This window comes from Artemia franciscana, unplaced genomic scaffold (genome assembly GCF_032884065.1).
Source record: "Artemia franciscana unplaced genomic scaffold, ASM3288406v1 Scaffold_1760, whole genome shotgun sequence".
NCBI classification, from domain to species: domain Eukaryota; kingdom Metazoa; phylum Arthropoda; class Branchiopoda; order Anostraca; family Artemiidae; genus Artemia; species Artemia franciscana.
Genome location: NW_027062945.1, coordinates 40,932 through 62,507, shown reverse-complemented (window position 1 = coordinate 62,507; position 21,576 = coordinate 40,932). Strand labels below are relative to the sequence as shown.

Genomic DNA, 21,576 nt, shown 5'->3' with positions numbered 1-21,576 from the left:
TTGTTTTACCCCATGTTTGTTTTCTTCGAGAATTTTTCCTCAGGGAACCTAACATTGAAAATATTGTCCACTTTAGAAATCGAAAGAGATTTCCTCCAACGGAACTGTGGGCTAAACAGCTAGACCCAGAAAGCCATCCCAATATTATGGTTTGGGGAACGTTTTCTAATGGAAATGTTTCAAAAAATCTATGGACTGCGTGTTTCTAGACCGTTGTTTCCGAGCGATGTAATTATCCAGCTGAGCTATTGAATTCTGGTCTATTGGACACACCTTCATGTGACATTGTATCAATTTAGATCTTTGTATGAACAAAATCACATTTTGAAAGAGCCTTAAGCATCACACTTTATGCAGCCGAAGTCTCATTACTTACATGTTAATCATAAGAAAAAAATGTCAACTTCACAATAACTTTTATCGCTAGTAAATGAAACACGCTAACGAAGAAAAGGTAAAGTTTTTGCATTTGGTGGTTAGATTTTAGCACCCCCTCTCCGGGAAAATTCCTGTAACACCACCAATCTTAACTTTAAGCTGTTTTACGGAAGCTATTTATCAACGATAGCTTATTGGATGTAGGATTTAAGTCACCCAACGCTGAAAAAATTCCTTTCACATCTCCCACCTTAACTTTAAACTTTTTTATGGAAGTTATTTATTTAAGATGACTTATTAGCAGTTCAATATTAGTTCCCTTCTGCCTGGAAAGAAGCGATGTTTACCGTCATCTTGTGCTATAATAGATCAATTTTCAAACAAACAGGGTCAAAATATCAAAAAAATCCTTTTTTTCATATTCTAAAGCTTTAATATAGAAGGTTTTAAGCCAATCTATCTTGACAAAGCAACGCGGAGGGACGTTTACTGCCATTTTGAGCCATAAAAGACCGTTTATTGCCCAAACAGGATCGAAATATCCAAGAAATCGATTTTCATAGTCTGAAGCTTTAAAACAGGAGGTTTGAGGCCACACAATCTTGACAGACCACCTTAAAGGGGTGTTTACTGTTATTTTTTACCATGAAAAACATATATATATATATATATATATATATATATATATATATATATATATATATATATATATATATATATATATATACATACATATATATATATATATATATATATATATATATATATATATATATATAGAGTAGTAGATGCTAATAAATTGTTCTTAGATATACATTGCCTTACCCCTCACATATCACCTTGCGAATTAGCAATGAAATGAATTAAGTAATATCCTATTCATAGTTCCGACCACACCCATTGAATTTATGAATTATTTGTCTGGTGTAGGAATCGAACGTAAGACCTGGAATTTCCTTCGATAAATGAACGATGTGTTGGCTATCTGAACCAATAGTTTTTGATATTATTATGTTCTTGAAAATACATTCTAAGCAATGCACTTACTATGGCATTGAATTGGGTTTTCAATTGTATGCTTTGTGGAAGGGGTAGTTTTTCCTTCTTTTTTTATCGAACCACATTTACAATCTCTTTAGTTACGAAACTGCATGTAATTGTAAATCATATATCTTCTTTCACTTAAAAAACTCCCCTGCCAACTAGTTATTCTTTAAATTTTTAATTTCAGTCTATGGACTGTTTTGAAGCCAAGTCTTGACATGATTATTAGTAGAATATGTATTATGAGGACGAAAGGGTCCATATCACCTTAAAATATTTCTTCTGGTTGTGAAAAAAATGGATAGACACGGTATCGTAATGAATGACTGGGCCCCATATCCCCTCCCAAATTTACAAAAAACGTCAAACAGAAAATAACAACTCGAAGCTCAAACACCGCCTCAAATTAAAAAAAAACATTACGAAGAAACAACACCCCGAAGAAAAAAGTCAAGAAGAAAAACGTCTCGAAGTTAAAAAGGTCAGAAGGAAAAACGGTCACGAAGCTAAAATGAAACATTTTGAAGTTAAAAAATGTCTCGAAATTAGAAAACAACATATCAAAGAAAAAAACATCACAAAGAAAAACAACTTCTGGAAGTTATAAAAATGTTGCGAAGAAAACACTTATCAAAGTAAAAAAAACCGTCATAAAGAAATAAAAACGTATAGAATTAAAAAATATCTCGAAGAAAAAACGTCTCGAAGTTAAAAAAATGTCTTGAAGTAAAAAAAAAACTCAAAGTTAAAACAAAGTCACGACGAAAGTAAAGTCATTGTTTAGGCATAGTATATGTTATTGAAAGAAGATATACATGTTTGAACTTCACTTTTCAAGAAGACGAAGGGCATTTAGGTGAGCATCTCAGAGATAGTTGAAATGAGAGTGGAGTTAAATCAGAACACGTTATGTGTGTACGGATTGTCTAAAGGGTATAACACAGAAATAACGGAATATATTAATTTGAAAAAATCAGGAAATGATAAGAAACGTCTCGTCTCTAAAATGTCTCGTAGTTAAAAACAACCTCTCAAACAAAAATGTCAAAAAGAAAAAATAACGTCTCAAAGTTAAAAAACGTTATGAAGAAACAACAACTCGAAGTAAAAAACGTCCCAAAGTTAAAACAAAAGTGTCAAGAAGAAATAAAAACGTCTCAAAACAAAAAATATCTTGAAAAAAATGTATCAAAGTTAAAATAAAGTCTCGAAGTTAGGAGACATCCCAAAGTAGAAAAAACGTCACAAAGAAAGAAATGTCTTGAAGCTTGGAAAAAATGTCATGAAGAAAAAATAGTTTCTCGTTGTAAATAATGTCACGAAGAAAAAACATCTTGAAGAAAAAGTCACTAAGAAAAAAAATGTAAGTTAAGAATAAAGATCTCGAAGAAAAAAAACATCACAAAGAAAAACAACGTCTCGAAGTTGAAAAACGCCAAGAGGAAGAAAGTACCACGAAGAATAAAAAACATCTCGAAGTTAAAAAAAAATGTCACAAAGAAAAAAATGTCTCCAAGTTAAAATAAAGTCACGAAGAAATTCATTTCTAGACTTGTTACCACAAGTAATCGTACTGATGGTTTCAAACTAAGCTATGGTGGATGACAATAATGTCATCCATAAATATTTTTACTGCACCTTTAACATCTGTAGAGACCGTTACCCTTAAATAATAAGTTTCAGACGCAACACATCCACCATATAGAGGAAAAAATAACAAAACAACTCCCATTCTATATGTCCCAAAAGTCAAATCCTTTCATGGATGACTGAGTATCGGGAAAATTAATAAAAGAACTAATAAAAAATTAATAAAAGAACTTTTGTATACAAATTCAGCTAATAGGTAAATTCCAAATGCCCTAGCTGCTGATTGAGTTTCAAAATTTAATGAAAGCACTTGACTACAATAAAGTCAGGTAATTCTTAAATTCCGTGTGTTTTAGTTGCAGGCTGAGTACCAAAAAATTAATAAAGCTCTTTTGACTACAAAAAACTTACCTAGTGTTTTAGTTACCGACTGCATATAAAAAAATTTAATCAAAGCACTTTTGAGTATAGTAGAATCAGGTACTTGATAAATTCCGTGTCTTTTAATTGGTGACTCACTTTTCAAAATCAAATAAAACCGCCTTTATGTACAAGAAACTCAGCTAGTAGGTAAAATTCAAATGTCTTAGTTGATTACTGAGTATCTAAGAATTTAATAAAAGCACTTTTGACAATTAACTCAGGTCTCTGATAAATTTCGAGTGTTTTAGTTGCTGGCTGAGTACCAAAAAATTAATAAAGCACTTTTGACTACAAAAAAATCAGCTAGTGTTTTAGTTACCGACTGCATATCAAAAAATTTAATCAAAGCACTTTTGAGTACGGTAAAATCAGGTACTTGATAAATTCAAAGTTTTTTAATGGGTGACTAAGTTTTCAAAACCAAACAAAACCGTCTTTAAGTACAGAAAACTCAGCTAGTAGGTAAATTCCGAATGTCTTAGTTGATTACTGACAATCAACAAATTTAATAATAGCACTTTTGACAATAAACTCGGGTCTGTGATAAATTTCGAGTGTTTTATTACCATCGACAGTTTAAAAACAGATACAGTCAATGAACTCAATAATACCAATGGCAAAACGCATATTGAACCTGTGACTGAAACCACGTTAAAAGCCATGTATGACTCCGAAAAGGAATAATTGTCATGTCAAGAGAAAACATGGGGAATCATTGTCTGGAACGATTTCTAAACATTCAGTTTTTTATGATTATATTAACAACATGTTAAGTTATGCATGTTATGTTAAGTTTAACATGTAAAAAAGCTAAGTTCCATGGTAATTTCCACGCATCTTTTGCATGCAATAGATATAGTCTTATGACTTCTCTCCAAAATGAATTCTACGGGTTTTTTTTACTCATCCTCGCTATGCATTTAGATGGGTTTACGGCTCCTCCCCCTAACCATAGGAAAAACTCAGCTGTGTAACTAATAGTTAACAAACACTTGCACAATCAATTTCTCTGACCTTGAATGTTAGATGCACAATGATAAAGCCCTAAGGCACTTGGATTATGTTGGGATCAATGAGTTTTTCTCTACTTAAATACGTCAATAGCTTCCAAAATTATTGGATTGTATGATACTAAATTTATTTGTTTAAAAAATCATCTTGTGGTATTACATTTGAATTTGCATTTTTGCTATTGTCTGTGGAACATAAATAAATTGACCATTATCATTGGAAAGGGAACTATAACATATTTTAGCATGATAAAAATTTGAGGGATTCTACATTACGCCATATAAACAGACTGGGATTCATGACCGAGTGATCCTGTGACCAAGTGATTGCACCATATTATACGGCCAGGTTCTATGACCGAGTGATTATAACATATGATAAAAATGGTAAAGAACTGAGAACTGTTTAGGAAGAAGTCAGAGAAATATACAAATTTTTCTGAGTTGAAGCACTGTACGTAAAGGGTAATACGCCTACAGCTAAGTTTTAATTCAAAGATTTGACCCTAAAATTTGTCTTTTCAATTTAGAATAGTTTAAATATCACAAATTTGAAGGGGCTTATCACTGTCCCAAAGACGAGGTTAAGTTCTTTGCAAAGGGGATAACGAGGAACATACCTGATCATGACAAGTGCATACTAAACGGTAAAAACTATTCTATATCATGGGATCCTCGTTTGCGGATGTATAACAGTGAGCTTTAAGTGTTACGTTTAAGTAAATATGCGTTTTTTCGAAAGAAACCTTTTGAATAATTCTAAGCAATAAATATCTTTAAGTTTAGCCCGTCATTATTTTTATAATAGTCCTTGTTCATAAATAAAATCTTACTCTAAGTATATCCTTCCTCCACCAGGAGTCTGAGATAGGTGAAAAGGATTTTTTCCAAGATCAGAAAAGAGGGAATTGAATTTTTTTAAAGTCAGAGGCATGTCAGTAGGAACTCTCAAGGTTTTATCTATATTTCAGGAGAACCCACCTTCAATTTAGGGACATCTTTCAGAGAGCCTATTACCAGAAGCAATCGCGCAGCTAGGTTCAAACTAAGCAATGATGGATGAAAATATTGAAATAAAAACATCTTTTTACTGTGATTTATAGATTTACTGTGTTTTAGATTGGTCAATTTTGACCAATCTAATTGGTTAATTGGTCAATTGGTACATTTTACTGTGTTTTAGATTGGTCAAGTAAGAAAATAGTGGAAGAAAGGATGCCCTTATCACCCCAAGAAAACTCAAAAGCAAAACAAAGGTATTGGAAAAGTAGGTAAAAGAATAAAAAAATTTCCTTAACATCGCGTTGTTTTTTCCTTTATTTGTTAGGGTCACTCTTTTTTGATAATAGAATGTATTTTTTTTTCTTAACGACATTCTATTGATTGTTCTGGAAAAAGAATTGAGTGGTATTTTTACTTATCACTGTGTTTTTGTTAAAGCTGAACAGAAAAATGTTCATGTGATAGTTTGTTTGAAATCACCATTATGAGAGTCAATTCAAAATGAATAAAGCAGAAAAAATCAAAAAATCTTTTGAAGTCTCGCTACAATGGATTTTTTCAAAGCCAGAGAAACATGACCATGCATATCAAAATTTCTAATATTTCATTCGGTCACAATGAGAATCAATTCAAAATGAGTGAAGCGGAAAAAAATCAAAAAAAAATCTTGTGAAGTCTCGCTACTTTGGATCTTTTTCAAGGCCTGAGAAACATGACCGTGAGTAAAAGTATTTTCAAATATTCCATTCAGTCACATTCCTTCTGCTGCCATCCATTTACTTTCAGTCATAGATGACGAAAAGTTTCGTCTATCTCAAGTGTTAAGAGTTAGAGACATATGAAGTGGGAATTTATCAAGATTCACACCTAAAGTTATTATTAACTGATTCATATTAGAATCTCTACTGCTTCCATCCATTCATATTCAATCAGAGACAACAGCACGTTTTGACTATATAAAGTGTTTAGAGTTAGAGACATAGGAAGTGCAAATTTATCAAGATTCAGATCTGAAGGGTTTATTACCATATTCATATTAGAATCTCTACTGCTACCATCTATTCATTTACAGTTTTATATGGCAGTCGGGTACCTGTTGCCAACCCACAACCCTTCCTTTTCAGATTCACTTAACCTAACCTTTTTCAATTAACCTTTAGGTTTAAAATATTGTTTTGAATGCATTTCTAAGATCATAATAATATCATTGACTTGTTCATTCAAATGGCTAATACATCGTTCTCTTATGATAGAAAACTGGCGTTCCCAAGCAAGACAAATAAGTCAATGGGTGTGGTTGGAAATATTAAAAATACTACTCATTTCATTTTATTGTTGTTCATATGGTAATATGCGATGGTTTTTTGTTAATATATTTCAAAGTACAATTTATTACCATTTACTTGTAAGTTCAGTTGACCAGCACGTCATTCCTTCATTCTTAGGAAGTCCCCAATTCAAATTTTACTCCAGTCAAATATTTCTGAAATCATCAGAAAATACTTAGCGTGCATCTTAGATCATAACACAATCTGTTTCACAATAGTATTAAGACAAGAAAACCGTCCTGCACGGGTTTCTTCAGAGTTCAACGAACTCTCAAAGCCAGAGACATCAAATATGCAATAGTTCAGTTACCCTCAAGACTGGCTTAGGGAATTGCTGTTAAACCTTCCTCACGATATAAACCAATAAGGAAGAAAATCTTAGGAGTCCCCAGTTCAAATCTAACTACAGTCAAATATTTCTGAAACCATCAGAAAATGCTTAGCGAACATCTTAGATCATAACGCAATCTGTCTCACAGTAGTATTAAGAAAGAAAAACTGTCTTGTCCGGGGCTCTTCATAGTTCATTGTTTCTCAAGAATGCCTTGGGAAATCGCCATTATCAGGTTTTTTCAGATCCAAAATTCGTAATCATTGCGCAACTAATTCTCAAGGCCAGAGATATTAGTTATGCAAGAGTTCAGTGACCCTCACGACTGCCTTACAGAATCGCCGTAAAACAATTCACGATATAAAACCAATAAGGAGGAAAAGAGTAGCGTCTATAGGGCCAGTCAAATTCGTTATAAGTAAGCACTAAACGCCCCTCCTTTTTCAGACGGACTAAAATCTAACAGCAAATAAGCTATTGTACATAAATAAGTTTAATAAGACAGTTTAAAGTTAAGGTTGGTGGTGTTATAGGAATTTTCCTGGGGAGGGGGGTACTGAAATATAACCACCAAATGCAATAAACTGTATATTTTCTTTGTTAGCGTGTTTCATAAACTAGCGATAAAAGATATTGTGAAGGTATGTGGTGTTACAGGAAGTTTTTCGGTGGAGTGGGACCAACAACTAGCACCCAATGAGCTATAGTAAATAAATTACTTCCATAAAACAGCTTAGAGTTGAGGTGGGAGGTGTTACAAGAATTTTTTCAGAGGAGGGATGCTGAAATCTAAAACCACCGAATGCAAAAAAGTGTCTCTTTTTTCTTCGTTATTGTTTCATTTACGAGCGAGGAAATGTATTGTGAAGTTGACATTTTTTTAATTATGCTATTGTACGCAAAGAGACTTCTGCAATATAAAGCATAATGCTTAAGGCACATTCAAAATGTGATTTTGCTAATACTAAGATTTAAATTAATAAAATGTAGCATGCAGGTGTATGCAATAGACCAAACATTTATAGCTTTGCTGGATAGCTTCGCGGCTCGGAGACAATGGTTAGAAAACAAGAAATCCATAGATTTTTTCGAATGCTTTCATTTGAAAGTATTCCCCGAATCATAATATTAGGAAGGCTTTCTTGGTCCAGCTGTCTAGCGCACAGTACCATAGGAGGAAATCTCTTCTGATTCCTCAAGCGGACAAAAATGTTTGAAATATAAGGGTTCCCTGAGGGAAAAATCTCGAAGAAAATGTCACTACGATAAAAAATCTTGTAGAAAATGAAACCCTGAAGAAAAAATAACTTTTAAAGTATTATATAACATTCAATGTGTGTCCCAGCTGTCTAGTGCACAGTTCCATTAGGAGAAATCTCTTCCGATTCCTTAAGCGAACAAAAATCTTTGTGAATATAAAGGTTCCCCGAGGGAAAAATCTTGAAGAAAATGTATCGACAAAGAAAAAGAAAATCTTGAAGAAAATGAAATCTTGAGGAAAAAACCACCTTGAAAGAAAAATAAGATCCATAACAAAAAAAAATCTTAAAAGTTTTATATAGCATCCCATGTGTGTACTGTCCTCAGTTACAACCGGGGATTCCCCACTTTACTGGCAGGCCCTGACTTCTAACAAGTCATGTGAGATTGCGTCATCCTCAGTTACCACCGGGGGTTCCCCATGGACGCTGAAGAAACAAGTGACGCGAGAATGCGTCATCCTTAACACAGGTAAACTTTCCCTATTGCGTAACAACCAAAAAAATCTTGAAGAAAATTAGTAGGGCCTACTGGGTGTCATTGAATGGCTGGATATGTGTATCGTAAAATGATGGGATATGTGTGTCGTGAAATGGTGGGACGTGTGTGTCGTGGAATAGTGGGATATGTGTGTCTTCGAATTCCCTATTGCAGAAGACCCAGGTGCACTATAGTATTGTGTAAGACCCAGGTGTCCGTAATAATGGCTCAAGGGGGTAGTAGCTCCAATAGTATACCCCCTTGCACTCAACTACTTGTCAGTATTTTATTTCTTGTCATCGTTAGATCACTGTTGATTCAATTTACGGATACATGAGTAGAAACAAGAGACGCACAGGGAAAATAAATGGGAAACTTTTAATTTCTGCTCTTTGCACATGAAGGGATTGGGGTTATGTATAGCGGAGATGCATGCAACATGTGTTAGCTCTCCTTCAATTGTTCTGCATACTGCGAAGTAAGATTTGTTTTCTTAGCATGTTTCCTTTCAATAGCCCATAATCTAGATCTTAACCAAATTTTTAGGGGGGGGGGGCATTCTCACTAAAAATGTTTTTCAGTATATTACTTAGAATAATTGAAAAATCATAAAGTTTGCCTTAAATTGTTTCAAAGAAGTGGTGGCTGGGGAGATCTGAAACACAAGTAAAGCAGAAGTAGCACTGCAACTCTGATTAGCCTAATAAGAAAGTTCCAGAATCTAATGAAGTGAGATTTTAATTATTACAGTATTTACCAGAATTAGTAATTTATAAGTTTATTATGCAATCACGTTTGATTCTAAAGCTTTCCCAGCGGATTTCAAAACGTTTTTCCCGCAAAAATACACCAGAATGTAATTTCCTTACTTTTGTCATTCAGTAAGGTAAACGTGTCTTCAACTGCTACAATTTGACTGAAAAGAATTGCATGTACGCGTGCAAGTTTCATTCTGATGTATCATCTACTAGACTATGGCTAAACGAAATGTATATTACTACTACTAACAACTCACCGCAGCACCAAGCCACCAGAGGCCAACACAGCTACGCACCCTCCTCTTCCATCCCAATCTATTCGAAGCCTCCCTCTTTATATCCTCCCAAGAAATTCCCATTTCCTTTAAATCTTTCTTTGTGAAATCCTCCCAACCAAGGCGAGGACAAGCTGCTCCCCGTTTAGCCCTAGATGGGTGGTGGAAGAGGACAGTCTTCGGCAATCTGTCATCCTTCATTCGTAAAGCATGCCCTACCTATCTCAATCTTTCTTTTATTATAGCCCTAGAAAGCGGGATTGAACCACACCTTTCGTACAGCCACTGTCTGAAATATGATCAGTCACCCAGGTATCCAGAATAATCCGAAGCCAATTTCTCTGGAAAACATCTAGACACTTTATCTGCTGTTTGGGGCGCCCATGCTTCAGAGCCATATTTAACCACTGTCATCACAGTACCTTCCAATATTCTAACCTTGGTTTGCAGACTTATCTTACTAATCTTCCAAACTTTCTTTTAATTGTGAAAAAAACAACCAGAGCCTTGGCTACTCTACTTCTAATATCTTCACGGCTCCGACCGTCTTTACTAATAATACTACCAAGGTAAGTGATGCTGCCCACCTGATCAATCTTTTCGTCACCCAACCTCACCTTTCATCTTCACTTATTTCTCGCCTTAGTGACTAATCTTCTTGGTACTTGGTTCTCTAACAATAATTTTCAAACCTATACTATCGCTCTGAACTTGCAAAACCTGTAAAAGCTCAGTCATTTTGCTCAAACTTTCATCTAGGACGCTTAAATCACCAGCACAATCTAAGTCCAGGAAAGTTTTCTCTCCCCGTTTGATTTCGAGGTCTCCCATTGCCTTTCCTTTGCTTCTTTTGACTAAGTCCATCAAAATTATTCATAAAAAGGGGGATAGAACACAACTCTGGTTAATTCCTGATTCAATACAAAACCAGCTGCTAACCTCATTTCCTACAAAACCACATTTTCAAAAGAAAGTTTTGTCACTCTAGAAGAAATACAAGAAAAAAATTGTGAATTTACTGCCTAAAAATTCCTAACTATTTAGTGTTAAGTAACTGAAATTACTTTGTTGCCACTGCTTGACTCTCCCTGTCTAGTGTTGCCACTGCTTGACTCGAGTCCCAAAGCAACTATTGTGATGTGTCGAAACCAAAAAACTATTGTCCCGAGTGCCGACTGGTGGTAACCACAAATTCTGTCCAATGCGTGTCAGAACGCGGCAATTGGTTCAACTCGGGCGTTAATAAATGCGCCCAAATCGGAATAAAGGACCATTCCGGCGAATGGTTATGCATGGAATGTCTTGCAAAAAAAATACCCGTGACTCCGAAGTCGCAAGCATCTCAACCCCCACAAAAGCCTAATGCGAAGAGACCTGTAAGAGGAAGCGCAATCGGCACCTCTTCACCACAAATTATTACAGGACCTAAAACTAACTCTGATATACCGAAAGGGACTAAGCTGTCTGCGGTAAGTGTAGACATTCCCAACTATGAATCCGAAACAATACGTCTAAGTGAGAAAATTAAGACCCTGGATGCAAGTTTATTGGCATGTCAAGCAGAAAATCTAGAAATCCGGACAAGGCACTCAACGTTTCTGTCAGAAATGGAGGAAAAGAACAATCAAATTAAAGTGTTGACAGGCCATTTGGAGGTTAAAGACATTCTTATAGCCCAGCTGAAACAAGAACTCTCGGTGGCTATCGAAACCCGCCCTTGTGACCCTTCGCAAATCTCCCGTGACCAAGTTACCCAGTCAACGCAAACGGACAAAGATATCGCTGTTGCTAACCGAAATGCACCCATTGATAATAAGGTGCAAAACATAACATCTAGCCCAAGTGTAGCCCACGACTGTGCGATCTTGTCAGTCGAAATGAATCCTGGTGATACGTCATCAACTAGTGCAAATGGACCCCCTCCAACGCTCGTAGAGAAAAGTGACGTAAGAACGTACGACGGTAAAACAGTCAGTACCACTCGTAAATATAACATGCTTTGCCGGTTCTTTGAACGAGGGTTTTGCAGACTGAAGAAAAAGTGTCAGTTTTTGCACATATGCTTAAATTTCCGATCAAAATGTTGCAACAAAAGTGATTGCAGTTTTGACCACGTAGATTTGTGTAGTGTTTTAACGTGTAGCAACAGAGAATGTGTTTTCGCTAATGTCACTCCTGACTTTCGGAAAACAAGAGCGTTGTTTCGGAAAACAAGCTCCCCCTCCCTGAATACCCCAACTTTAATATCCCCTTTTAGTTTCCCTCCCCCTCCCATACACACTTTTCCTCCACCTTTTCCCACCATGTATTGCAACAAATATTGTAGTTTTGCCCATTCATCAAAAGTAGATGATGTTAATTCTCCTCCCTGGGGCCCTGTTCCAGTGTCCCTGTCCTAAGATAAAAATTGTAAGAGCCACTCATCTCCCTTCCGCCGTCCTTTTTTAGTGCACAGCAATCGAGCAAAATTTCTCATCAAAGTTCATCAGGCGCAGCTCAAAAATTGACAAACCCTTCCCGATCCCGAACTCTCCTCCCTTATCCTTTGCTACCTCCCCCCCTCCCCGCATACAGAAGTCCTATTTCCTCCCCCCTCACATATGCTGCCCTATAACCTCCCTACTCTACCACAAACCAGCAATTCCTTGACAGACATGAATCACTATTCCCAACTAGGCCCCCTTTCCCAGCGCCTTGCGAAACCCCATCCCCAGCCCATTCGTTTTATCCCTCGTGCCTACCCTGTCAACGTGACTCAGGTCTGAGACTTTTTAATTGTCTTATAATGAATCCTAATTGTTCTCCTCGTGCTTCATCCATATCATTGCCCGTCCCCCCACCCCCAAATCCCCAAGACAAATCCTTCTCTTACTCTAATAATTCATCTATCGATGTTGACCCTAATAGTCATCCCGTAAAAATCAAATGTGCTCCCTTGGTTCCTTGTTCTGACAACATTAATCTGGCTCCCACTAAGAATCCCACCACACCCTCTGTGCCCATTTGTAATTTAAATCAAGTTAAGTGTAAAAATGGTACCTTTGCAGGTCGTTTTAAATTTCCCACACTTTTGTTAAGCAACGCTGAAAGTCTTAATTTTGAAAAACTTAGTGAATTAGACTCCTTTTCTAAAATATATAGATAAGACATAATCGCTATTACTGAAGTACACGCTCAAAATACACACATGTTGAAAATGAATAATTTCTCCCAGTTTATTAAACTCAGACCCCGAAACCCACCCTCTGGGTAAGAAAGGGGGTGGAATTCTTTTCTTTGTTCGTAATGATTTTTATCCTTCAGAAATATTAGTTCCTTGTCTTACTCCCTTTGATGAAATTTTGTGGGTTTGTGTTTGACCTAAGGCCTTACCACGTCCTTTCAATTTGATTGTCCTGTGTTGTTTTACTACTCTCCCGGGCATAGAGCGGCTGAAATAATTAATTTTATTGAAAAATTGCATGGCAGCGCTGACTATGTACTATCTAAATTCCCAAACGCTGGAATTTTCCTCTTAGGTGATGCAAATGAATTAAAACTTGAGTCTATATGTAATACTTTTAGTCTAAAACAAGTTTTAAAAGTCCCTACTACCAAAGGCAATTCTACTCTTGATTTAATATGCACCAATATGTCAAATTTCTACAGACCCGTCACCATTCTTCCCCCTCTCGGAGGTAGTTACCACTTTAGCCTCCTATCTCCACTAGCTACAGTTAAACATTCCTTTACTATTACTGAAACCGTCTTTAGACCTCTAATTTTACTCAGGACTCTACAATTTTGGCTCTTGGATCACTAGTGAAAATTGGTCCCCTATGTACCAAGCAAATGATGTCGACCTCAAGGCTTTGTCCCTCCAAAATTTATTGAGGAGTAATTTTGAAGCCCATTTTCCCGTGAAAAAAATTAAAATATGCTCTACCGATAAACCTTACATTACTGCGACTTTTAAAAAACTAATAAGGAAAAAAATTAATTTGTTCAAGCAAGGACATATCACACAGGCTAATGATCTAAGAAAGTTCCTGAAGAGAAAATTGAGAAAGGCAGCTTCTGGATATTACAATAGTAAGGTTAAGGATTTGTATTCTAACAAACCCAAACAGTGGTACTGAAAAATTAAAGAGATTTACGGAAAAAACCCTGTTGAAGTTAATTTTCATCTCCCTGAGCCCCCTTACAAGATAACCAACGATTTGAACCTGCATCTTGCGTCCACAGTACAAAGTCCCCCCCCCCCTTTAACTGGCTCAGGTCAAACTATTCCTCCCTCCACCTCTTTCCCCCAAATTTCTCCCTCTGATGTTATAAGTAAAATCCAAAAGCCCAAAAAATCAAGTTTTGCCCATTAGACATCCCAATTGACTTAATTAAAGCCTTTTCAGACACAATTGCTGGACCTTTATCTGATATTTTTAACCAAATTACAAAATCCGGTAAATTCCCAAGTTGCTGGAAACTAGGTTTTATAACACCCATCCCAAAGAAACCCATCCCAGTCTGACTATAACCAACATGCGTCCTGTTACACTCAATCAAGTTTTTTCTAAGCTTTACGAAGGGTTCCTTTCTGACAGGCTTAAAATTAAAATTATGCCACGCATTGACGTCTAACAGTTTGTTAATTTAAGAAAAACCTCCACCACCCATTACCTTGTACACTTGATTCGCACGATCCTAAGTGAACTAGAGAAACCAAATGTTTGCCTAAACCTGGTTTTAGTCGATTTCCAAAAAGTGTTTGACTTTGTTGACCACACTATCCTAATGCGTTTACTACATGATAACTTTGAAATTGACCCACTTTTAGTAAATATTATTATATCGTTCCTTTCAGACAGATCACAAGTTGTAAAATACAAAAATACCTTCTCTAACCCCCTCCCTAGGTACTGTGGAATACCTCATAAAACCTTATTGGGACCACTATTATTTCTTGTCATGATTAACGAAATTGGCAAGGAATTCCCCCAAAGATGGAAATATGTGGATGACTTGTCGATCCTTGAAGTATGTCATAGGAATATTAAAAGTGACCCCGTTGAAATCCTAACCCAATGTTCGGATGAATCTAAGAATCTAAATATGACAGTAAATCCCACTAAATCACAGATAATGACAATCAACTTCTTGAAATCTACTCCTGCTTTTTGCGATCCGATCCCAAGCGAAATGCTAGTGAAACATGTTAAGCTTCTTGGTGTCACAATTTCTAATGATCTTAAGTGGGACACACATGTTTCTAATATTGTTAAACAAGCAAATGTATCACTATCCATTTTTAAGCTACTAAACAAATTTAATTGTCCTAAGATACATTCCCTCCGTGTTTACTTATCCTTTACCAGGCCGTTATTGGAATATGCATGTCCGGTCTGGCATTCGCAACTTTCAAATGAACTTAGTGACAAAATCGAGTCAGTCCAAAAGCGTTCGCTCAGGATCATTTACAAAGAAGGCAAAATTCCATACTTTTTCCTCCTTAAAGCTGCGCGCATTACCACCTTAAAAGAAAGGAGGGACAAAATTTGCCTGCTTTTCGCTAAATCAGTCATTTCCCATCCCCGTAGTGTGGACTTACTCCCTGATTTTCACAATCCCATTAGACTCCGACTCCCCCGGTAAGCCTCCTTGGCAATCCCAACTTACTCTCCGATCCAAGCTGTTACAGAAAGGTTTCTCAAAAGTTTTATACCCTTTATTCTGGAACAACTAATAATAATTCGTGATTATGTTCTTGCCAAATTCCCCTTTTCCTCTATTGCCGTTTTTATTCATTTTTTATTTACTGCAGTGTTTTTGTAATTTAATTGTCAAGTTTACTGATTTGCCCTTTATCTTTGATGATTTTGCTTTTTTAATTGACTTAATGTACTGTTTTGAATTTTGTTTTCTTAGCTTTTACTGACATATAAAGCGAATTCGGCTCTATAGAGCTTGTGATAGCCTTTTGAAAATAAATATTATCTTATCTTATCTACCTTAACCGCAGCAGTATTATTCTCGTACATAGCACTACTCACTAATGTATTTGTCTGGTATACCATACAAGGAATAAAACCTTTGCTAAAGCTCTTCTATCAAAGGAATCAAATACTTGCTCATAATCTATAAAACTGAGGACCAACGGTGTTTGACAGCTAAGGCAGTTCTCAATTATTAACAGAAGAGTAAAAATTTGGTCGACACATCCTCTACCTTTTCTAAAACCGCATTGTCCTCCTCTTAAAACTTTGTCTACAACATCTCTCAGTCTAAGAAGTATCATATTACTAAGGAATTTGCTACCTTCAGAGGCCAGACTAATGCTTCGATAACTACGACACTCACTTTTATCACCTTTCTTATACAGTGGTTTTAATTAAGGTTTTCTTAAAACGTTAAGAACTTCCTCTATTACAAAAATCATATTCATAATCTTCAGTAACTTATTTCTAATCTCGGAGCCACCATATTTAAGAAACTCATTTACCACACTATCAGCACCTGGAGGCTTATTATTTTTTAATCCTTTTAGCACTGTCGCTAATTCTTCCTCACATCTAATCTCACATCCTGCTGCACGAACTTTTTCATTTTCATCTATATCTTTTCCTGTAACTGTATCTCAGTTTAGCACATTCTCAAAATGTTCCGCCCATTTCCCTTTAACTTTCCCGTTCCTATCTTTAACTGGGGTCCGGATTGACTACTCCCTCTCAATTAATCAACAATATTTTTTCTATGATGCCGTCTAGCTGCATCTTCCAGATCCTCGACAATTTCATCCATGGCCTCCACTTCACACCTCCTTAGTTCATATTTTAATGCTTTCTCCACTTTCTTTACATTCCTTTCGTTTTCATATAATCTATCACTCAGATAATTCTTGTACGAACCCCTTCACCTCTCTATTAAAAATAAATCTTTTTCACTTAATATTCCTAGATACTGTCTTAACCTTCTTCCCTAAGAAACCATCAGCAACTTCCTGAATTGTTTTTCTAAAATTATTCCAAGCATCTTCCTCATTGTAAAATTTTAAACTTTCAAGTTTAGTATTCAGCTGTTCATGGAAAGTTTCTAACAAATCCTCATCCTGGAGTCTACCAACATTAAAACTTCCCGAGAGATAGTTACCCTTCCGAAATTTCAGCTTTAAATTAACCCTAGAAACTACTAGATTGTGACCTTTACTTTTAATATCAAACAGCACTCCTATATACCCTTCTATCTGGTATTGATCCTACCAGTCTTACTATAGTGTAATGACCCTACCAGTGCTTACAATAACATAATCAATAAGTTTTACTGTCTTACCATCACGCGAGTTCCATGTCAACTTATAGGCCATTTTATGACCAAACACCGTATTGGTTATAACTAGAATGGTGTACCTGCAAAATTGTAACAGTCTGTAGCTATTACTGCTTTCTTTTCCTACACAAAATTTACTTAGGCTGTCTCTATTTCTACTGACCTGGGCGTCAAAACTTTCTAGTAGAAACACCATATTTCTACCTGGGACCATGGTTATTTGCTCCTGTAACTGTAAGTAAAATTTATCTGAGTCACTAGTATATCTGTCAATCGTTTCAACCGGGGCATATTCTGCTATAACTGATACCCTGAACTTTTCAGTCATAAAATGAGCAATTATTTTCCTATTATTAATATCTTTACAGCCTAAACAAGACTTAGTAGCTTTCTTATTCATCATGAGCCCTATTCTCTGTCTTCTAAATCACCTAATTTTATGCTTCCTACTGCAGGGATATGAGTTTCTGAAATTTCCATTTCGAATCGTCTGAATTCGTCAGTCAAAATGTCAATACGAGGCATTTTTTTACGTTGTAACATTCCAATTTCCAATTTTATTGTTCTTTAAATCATTGGAATTATTTTGGCCTCAGGAAAAGCAATGATCCTAGATACCAGTGCAAGACGGGATCACCATATCTTCTCAAGTCTACACTGAAGCGCTTAAGGCGGCTTAGAACCGGACAGAAAGAATTCCCTGGGACCTCCAGTATGAATGGGGGCTTTGTACAATCATAGGCCCATCTTGGACACAACATAGTTTTCAGCACTTGGCGATGCTCTTCCATCAACAAGATTTGAAATCGTGCAAAGACAATTCCAAGCCTATTACATCCAACTCATTTGGTATTCATGCCTACAAATATTATGCTACTACAGGGAGGCAACCCATAGTAGACAAATTGGCTAGGAAGACGTATTCTGCCCGAAAACGCCTGTCAAAACAAACCAAGTCGGGAAAAATTATCCATTAATCAGAATCCCGTGCAAATGCTGTGTTGTTTACTAGGTTATAATTTCCTCGAGGGGCGGCGCCACTCCTCAAGTGGGAAGAGTTTACCATAAGTTCCCCAGTCTTGCAGGTACCCCAAAAGTGTTAAGGCAGCCCTTTTCAGAGGCCGTTATCCGTAGAACTGGATCTTTTGCCCTGCTGCAGTTGTCCTCCTAGAGAGGATCCTTCCACGATGGTGTTCTGCATCACCATGCAATGTAAGCCACTGGGAAAAGGTTAGTAACTCATGGGACGTGTGGATACGCCGATGGGCCCTGTTGAGTGTATATTTGAGGGGGTCTTTTTCCTCCTCGACCTGTATTTATGGGCCGGGCGAGGGTGCCCCAGTTTCTATTATGGACCCCAAGGGACAAGGTACCCCTTGGTTCTTGCCTTCTATGGAGGTATCCAACATATCTGTAAGGCTTTCCTCTATCACCACCTGGCGAGACTCTAAGGGGCCTGGGGAGGACCCTATAGAGCAGTAGACTCATAAAGTTCTTTCTTTGGTATAAATGTTTTTTGGAGGGTAAATATCTTAAAATATGTTTGAAAAAGCTTATGTGATGAATTCCTTTACATTATTTGGTGACAAAATTATATGTGAAAGAATGGGTTGTTAAAAATTACAAAAGTGATTTGACAAAAAACATACCCATAGAATGGGAACCTGATGAAAAAAAAAAATATTACAAAAGGTGATAATTTCAACACTAGTAGAACAATAAAATGAGACAACACAGACGACCAACGACTTAATAATGCAAGTGCACTTAAAATTTTTTGTAGAAACACTAGTTTTTAATGGGGCACGTTAGTTATTAATATGAAAACATTATAATAAAAAGTTGAACTGTGTGTGAAGACAGGGGGTTGGATGGGAAATAGCTTTTCATTTTGAAAACCAAGCTCAGAGATGAGGAGGGGGTTAATCCCTCCTTATATGGGCTACAAGATAATTTTAAAAAATTACTGATAATCAAGTATTAATCAATGTGAGCAAACTAAAATCTTTTTTTTCATAAAGCTCTTTTTTCGGTAAAATTCTAGTTAATTGACTTCTTGCTATCTCGGAAAAGGTTTAGGTTAGGAAAAATCTATTCCCAGTATAAGAGAGAATGGAATGCATTTGTGATGGCAATGTGTATAATATTTTTAAATATCGTTATATACTAAAATATTGAATGCTAAATTTCTGTTTTCTCCGTCCGATTTCTGCTTTTACAACGTAAATTTACCCTTTATTCCCTAATTTCCAACTAATTGCCTTTCTGTCCCTCTATACAAGAACCAAGGGGTACCTTGTCCCTTGGGGTCCATTATAGAAACTGGGGCACCCTCGCCCGGCCCATAAATACAGGTCGAGGAGGAAAAAGACCCCCTCAAATATACACTCAACAGGGCCCATCGGCGTATCCACACGTCCCATGAGTTACTAACCTTTTCCCAGTGGCTTACATTGCATGGTGATGCAGAACACCATCGTGGAAGGATCCTCTCTAGGAGGACAACTGCAGCAGGGCAAAAGATCCAGTTCTACGGATAACGGCCTCTGAAAAGGGCTGCCTTAACACTTTTGGGGTACCTGCAAGACTGGGGACCTTGTGGTAAACTCTTCCCACTTGAGGAGTGGCGCCCCTCGAGGAAATTATAACCTAGTAAATAACACAGCATTTGCACGGGATTCTGATTAATGGATAATTTTTCCCGACTTGGTTTGTTTTGACAGGCGTTTTCGGGCAGAATACGTCTTCCTAGCCAATTTGTCTACTATGGGTTGCCTCCCTGTAGTAGCATAATATTTGTAGGCATGAATACCAAATGAGTTGGATGTAATAGGCTTGGAATTGTCTTTGCACGATTTCAAATCTTGTTGATGGAAGAGCATCGCCAAGTGCTGAAAACTATGTTGTGTCCAAGATGGGCCTATGATTGTACAAAGCCCCCATTCATACTGGAGGTCCCAGGGAATTCTTTCTGTCCGGTTCTAAGCCGCCTTAAGGGCTTCAGTGTAGACTTGAGAAGATATGGTGATCCCGTCTTGCACTGGTATCTAGGATCATTGCTTTTCCTGAGGCCAAAATAATTCCAATGATTTAAAGAACAATAAAATTGGAAATTGGAATGTTACAACGTAAAAAAATGCCTCGTATTGACATTTTGACTGACGAATTCAGACGATTCGAAATGGAAATTTCAGAAACTCATATCCCTGCAGTAGGAAGCATAAAATTAGGTGATTTAGAAGACAGAGAATAGGGCTCATGATGAATAAGAAAGCTACTAAGTCTTGTTTAGGCTGTAAAGATATTAATAATAGGAAAATAATTGCTCATTTTATGACTGAAAAGTTCAGGGTATCAGTTATAGCAGAATATGCCCCGGTTGAAACGATTGACAGAGATACTAGTGACTCAGATAAATTTTACTTACAGTTACAGGAGCAAATAACCATGGTCCCAGGTAGAAATATGGTGTTTCTACTAGAAAGTTTTGACGCCCAGGTCAGTAGAAATAGAGACAGCCTAAGTAAATTTTGTGTAGGAAAAGAAAGCAGTAATAGCTACAGACTGTTGCAATTTTGCAGGTACACCATTCTAGTTATAACCAATACGGTGTTTGGTCATAAAATGGCCTATAAGTTGACATGGAACTCGCGTGATGGTAAGACAGTAAAACTTATTGATTATGTTATTGTAAGCACTGGTAGGGTCATTACACTATAGTAAGACTGGTAGGATCAATACCAGATAGAAGGGTATATAGGAGTGCTGTTTGATATTAAAAGTAAAGGTCACAATCTAGTAGTTTCTAGGGTTAATTTAAAGCTGAAATTTCGGAAGGGTAACTATCTCTCGGGAAGTTTTGATGTTGGTAGACTCCAGGATGAGGATTTGTTAGAAACTTTCCATGAACAGCTGAATACTAAACTTGAAAGTTTAAAATTTTACAATGAGGAAGATGCTTGGAATAATTTTAGAAAAACAATTCAGGAAGTTGCTGATGGTTTCTTAGGGAAGAAGGTTAAGACAGTATCTAGGAATATTAAGTGAAAAAGTCCCAAATAGTTTTTGTTACCTGTATTTTACAACCGACTTATGAGTTGGTGGGAACGTCTTCCATTTTTGTAAGAGAGACATTTTCTTTTGCTTGGATTTTAAATTTAGCCCAAATTTCTGAATCATTGAAATACTTCGGAGCAAGGGGTTGGTGCAAATTCTTTGGGAGTTAAACCCCTTCTTCTTATTTTTTTGGTACCCCCCCCAAAAGAAATGAAACCCCCTTCGTCTTCATTTTTTGGTGCCCCCCCCCTCCCGCCTAAAAGAACTGGAATCTCCCTCTTTTTGAACAAAACTCCTGGATAGAGCCCTTGGTACAGTACGTTTTAGTCTTTTTGCTGATTC

At 36.6% G+C, this 21,576-nt stretch overlaps 2 protein-coding genes across 2 annotated transcripts; one reads left to right on the top strand and one right to left on the bottom strand.

The window, feature by feature from the left end:
• Positions 1 to 16,243: 16,243 nt before the first annotated feature.
• LOC136042687 (craniofacial development protein 2-like) lies at positions 16,244 to 17,578 on the bottom strand. The gene is made up of 2 exons (XM_065727648.1): positions 17,182 to 17,578; positions 16,244 to 16,476 (listed from the first exon to the last, which is right to left on the bottom strand). The coding sequence occupies exons 1-2, from the start codon at positions 17,576 to 17,578 to the stop codon at positions 16,244 to 16,246; spliced, it is 630 nt and encodes a 209-aa protein (XP_065583720.1).
• Positions 17,579 to 20,439: 2,861 nt separating this feature from the next.
• On the top strand, positions 20,440 to 20,898 carry LOC136042686 (craniofacial development protein 2-like). Its single transcript, XM_065727647.1, has one exon. It carries the CDS (start codon positions 20,440 to 20,442, stop codon positions 20,896 to 20,898), a length of 459 nt encoding a protein of 152 aa, XP_065583719.1.
• Positions 20,899 to 21,576: the final 678 nt, after the last annotated feature.